At 58.8% G+C, this 4,478-nt stretch overlaps 1 protein-coding gene across 1 annotated transcript; it reads right to left on the bottom strand.

The window, feature by feature from the left end:
- Positions 1-4,257, bottom strand: LOC142358241 (uncharacterized). The gene is made up of 10 exons (XM_075409684.1): positions 4,129-4,257; positions 3,275-3,578; positions 2,958-3,049; positions 2,440-2,548; positions 1,952-2,058; positions 1,705-1,775; positions 1,363-1,519; positions 923-1,162; positions 635-737; positions 1-510 (listed from the first exon to the last, which is right to left on the bottom strand). The coding sequence occupies exons 2-10, from the start codon at positions 3,458-3,460 to the stop codon at positions 247-249; spliced, it is 1,329 nt and encodes a 442-aa protein (XP_075265799.1). The 5' UTR covers positions 3,461-3,578; positions 4,129-4,257; the 3' UTR covers positions 1-246.
- Positions 4,258-4,478: the final 221 nt, after the last annotated feature.

The raw sequence follows: 4,478 nt of genomic DNA, 5'->3' as shown, positions 1-4,478 counted from the left end.
CCGGGCACATTGCAAACCGGAAGGCATGTCCACATATGCAGACTGTGCTTGTCCGCCTATGCCCTTCTCCTCACACAGCCCTCCGCAGGACAGCACCCCGCAAGCCGAAAGCAGTGCCATCTGTTGGTGCATTAACCATCCCCATGTGGTGCTATCTACGGCCTTGGCGGCGACCAGCTCCGTCCCATCTTGGACGTATCCACCCGGTGCCGCGTGCTAGACGTACTGTTGGTGCTGTGTCCCGGGTCACACGTGGCCGCGAGTGTAAACTGTGGTGAAGCCAACCACTCTGTCACCCTGGGTCACCGTTGACTCGATGGTGAGCTCGTCTCGGTCGTTGGCACCACAAAAGAACACCTCTTTCACGCCCCAGCTATCCCTTGGGCCCACAACCACATCCAGCTCTACCCCGCCACCCGGCAGCAATGTGGCTGTCCCTCGCTGCCAGCCTCCACGCAGATCCCTTCTGCTCATCTCTGCTTCCCGTCCAAACTTATAGGGCTCGGTCACCTGATGGTGAGGACAGGAAACGCACGCACGCACACACTTACACGCGAAGGTCAGGCACGGGCTGAACAGCTCACAGTCATCATGGAGTTGAGGAGGGGGAGCGGGGTATCCGCACAATCCGCACCTTGAAGTTTGGGACAATTGTCAGGAAGCGCATAGTGAAGTCACTGTCAGTGATGGAAAGCTCGATGCCGTCAATCAGTCTAGCTGTGGTCTTTTGTATGCCCCTTGTGGGTTGGTGTGGCAATCACGGGAAAGGAGCAATACTTTTATCAGCGGGCGCCATGGAGATGCAGAGCCGCAGGAGCGAGCCGAACAGATCCACAGGAGTGCAGGTGTGGAACAGGCTGAGTTCCTGGGATTGCCGATGCTGCGAAAAGCGTCAAGGGCTACGGAGATCACCGGCACTCACTTTATTCCCATCATCTCCAGCGCTTCATCATAGGATCTAAGGTCACTCCGAGCGGCATCTTTCGTCCATTTCCCGGCCATCTCTGTCGGCGGTATTATCGTCGGCTGCAGGTCATCATGCGCTGCACTGCTCTCAACGCTGGCAGTGCTCCCTACGGAGACGCTTTGCTGCCCTCCGCCAGCCCCAACCCTGACAGCTCTTGCAGTTGAGGTTTTCGTCGATGCCTGCACTCTATCTTGCCTGCGTGCAAGTGGATGGCCAAGGGGACAGCAGCATGGCTATGACAGGCCATCACAGTGGGATCCACGTGTTTGCAAGCACGGCAGCACAAGGTCTATGAATTTGGAGTGGCGGGTTAATGCTCTTCCCAAATGCATGGAAAGGCCATGCAGAGGCAGCTTGCCGCCCCACCCACAGGCCTGCTGAGGGCATGTCCTGACCTGCTCTCGAGTTCCCACCACGGCTGCGTTTGATCGTCTGAGGACATCAGCGGAGCAAAGCCTCGCAGCAGCGGCGCAGCCATCTGAAGCACCGGCGGAGCGGCGAACGCAACCTTTGCAAAGTGCTCTGGGCACTCACGTGCGTATGCTATCTCACCTGCGGGTAGGGAGGCAAGCGTGCAGAAATCAACCTGACAACTGCGCATCGTACCCGGTTGCAGAGACCGGCTCGTCTGCCGCCAAACTTCTGGGGCTGGGTCCTGGTCGTGCCGTGCCAGTGCATCAGGCAAGGACTTGCCTCAAGGCAGTCGGTGTGGGAAGTGAGAAGGTTGGGGCAGGCACCTTGGCTGTTGATCTTATAGAAGCTGATCCCCTTCCCCATCGGAATCTCGATGCCACCAATCTCCATGTGCCTTCATGTAGCAACAGCCGGAGTGGGTTAAGGGGGGCGTCGCCGAATTTGGCCGAGGGAGAGGTGAGAGAGCATAGAATTCTGCCGTGGTAGTGTGCACGGAAGCGATTGAGCTCGCCCACCCACGCCCCCCCAAGGGGGGGAGGGGGGGGGGGGGAGCTGAACTTCTGTCCTCACCATATCACGCCCACAGATTCCGAGCCTCCCGAGGTCATGTCATCAATGACAAAGGTTGTGTCCTCTGGGAAAGAAGCCGTGAAGCCCTGCACAAACTCCTTTGCACTCTGCGTCATGACAGAAAGCAGCGAAGCAGGGATCTGTGAGCTTCAATTGCATGAGGCAGAGGCCAATTCGTGCATGCACACACACCCCAAGCTGTGATGAGCAGTACCACGTGCAGGGGGAAGAGCGCCGACAGTGGGACGGAGGAGCAACAGTCGGCGTGGAGGAGGAGGCAGCGGCCGCGGCAGCAGCATACTGAAGGGCATAGACTTCTGCACGCACTATAAGCCTGGGAGTCAAGACAGCAGCCGCGGTGGTGAGGGGTACCGGGGGGGGGGGGGGGGGGCGGGGGCGCAGGGAAGTGCCGGGTGAGGAGGCGGCAAGAGAGGTTGGAAGGGGCAGTCCAAGAAGCAGTGCAGAGGGTGTATGTGATGCTGACGCACATTTCGGCCGACCGCGGGGCTATCGTAGGCGAGGTTATGGAGAACGCAGTCCGGTGCGTACATCATAGTCATTGCCTCGAGGTCCCTCCGGTTGAAGCAGTCAAAATACCTGGCAGGCAGTGGCAATCCGGCCACGAACGAACAGGGTGTTCAGGTGGCGCTGGGGATCATCTCCAGACGTGGGTCCGGTGCTCTTCAGGCAACAGATGTGGGTGAAGCATGTGTAGCCTTTGGGTTCGGTGGTTAAGACGTGGGTGAAGCATGAGCTGCCTGATGGCAACATTAGTGGTGATGGAATATGTGAGCGGTGGCTGATGGCCGCGTGCCTGAGAGGCAGTGGATGCCTACACGGCGGCAGAGGAAGCAGGCGCGCGGGCGCACAGCCCAAAGCAAGACAAAGGACATGAACGCATCCGCAGGGACGGATGAATTGAGAGGTTGGTGGCATGGGCTGGGGCATGGCCACTAGCACTGGGTGAAACGCAAAGTATGTGATCAGCTTCCAACACCGGCCTCACCTCTCCACGATGTCTGCTGTTTCCATGTGACCTGGGCTGACTGGAGACTCAGACACAGATGCGACCTCTTGGCCGTTGCCGTTGATTGCTGCCTGGCACAACACAGCAGGCGATAGGGTCAATCGCCATGGTCATCCGCCAACCCCCCCCCCCCCCCCCCCACGGATGCGCTGGCTGTCGCTAGCACTGTTCTCCCATCCATCCTGTGAAGTGTGTCGGGCTTGGCAGGCTCGAGAGTTGCAGCTGCAAAGGGGGGGGGGGGGGGGGGGCAGTGCTAACTTAGACTAGGCTTGTACAAAGTAATCCTAGGGCTGCACCTTAATCCGTACGTGGCGGCCACCAGGGTGAGTCATCGTTGCTGAGGCGTTGCGATGCCGGCAGGGGAGCGAGTGTGGCCAAAGTGGGCTCTCGCAGCCTGAAGGCTGTCTAAGGATGCTGCGGCTGTGGCTGGGTAGAGCATGCTGCCCGGGGAGAAGAAGTCTCAGCATTGCAAGGTGCCCCATCCGATCTAGCCGAGTGATACAAAGCTGTGGGAGACTACACAGCGGAGGGGGCAGCCGTGAGAACTGCGAAGAACGAGGCCCCGGTCGCACTGCGGGTAGCTGTAACTGGCGGCGTCTCCTGTGTGTACATCACAACGGACGATGCCAGGGTGCAGACATCAAATTTACTGGCATAAACTGATACTGTTGATGTGCTTCAGCCAGGATATGTGTGTCCAAGTGTGTGCATTGTTTGTCTGAGAAGGGGATCGAAGGGCAGGGGGAGACAGGGACAGCCAGAGGCCGGCCCTCAAAGGAGGAGAGCTTCGTGGACAGCCGATGGGAGCGGGGGTTCGGTGGTGGTCCACATCCAGCGAGGAGCTTAGGCGGATAATGGGGCGCATCCATGATCAAGGGCCTCGCATGAGGCGGTGTCTGAAATAGCGCAGTGCATAACCGTGTGCGCGTTGAAAGGAAACCCTGACTTGGTCGTGGTGCACAAAGGCAACCATTGCCGGTAATTTCTGTTGCCCCGGCAGGACTGTACTAGGAGATGCCCCCTCCCTTCCCATCGCTAGCCTGGATGTTACAGGCGCTGTTGCGCGGGCCGGACGCAGCTCTCTAGGCACGCGGAGGGGCACGTCGCCCGAGTGCAATTGGACGGGGGGCGAACTCGCTTGTCCGCTCACCTCGCAAATCTGCACGACGTGTCGCTGGCCGATGCGAATCCGCTCGAATCTCAGCTAGCAGCACCACGAGTGGTTACACATGCATATATGACCAGCACGTGGCTTCTGATGATCTTCACTTGCATCCCTGCCGTTGCTCAGCCTTGCAAACGCTTCGCCAGGTTCCGAGGTGAAGCGATCGGCCGACCTATTTCGGGAAAAATATGTGTCCTGTAGCTTGTAGGGTTCCAGAGTCTTGAAAGTTGAAGGTCCCAGGTAGGGGATACCTAGGGGTCTCTAGAGAATCTAGATCGAGAGCGGAGAGACTAGAGAGAGTAGAGACTAGACTCACTAGAGAGCCCTGGAGGTAT

The sequence above is a fragment of the Convolutriloba macropyga genome, unplaced genomic scaffold (assembly GCF_964194025.1).
Source record: "Convolutriloba macropyga unplaced genomic scaffold, txConMacr16.3 SCAFFOLD_6295, whole genome shotgun sequence".
Lineage (NCBI taxonomy): Eukaryota > Metazoa > Xenacoelomorpha > Acoela > Convolutidae > Convolutriloba > Convolutriloba macropyga.
The sequence above is the reverse complement of the archived record's forward strand: the minus strand, read 5'-3'. Positions and strand labels throughout refer to the sequence as shown.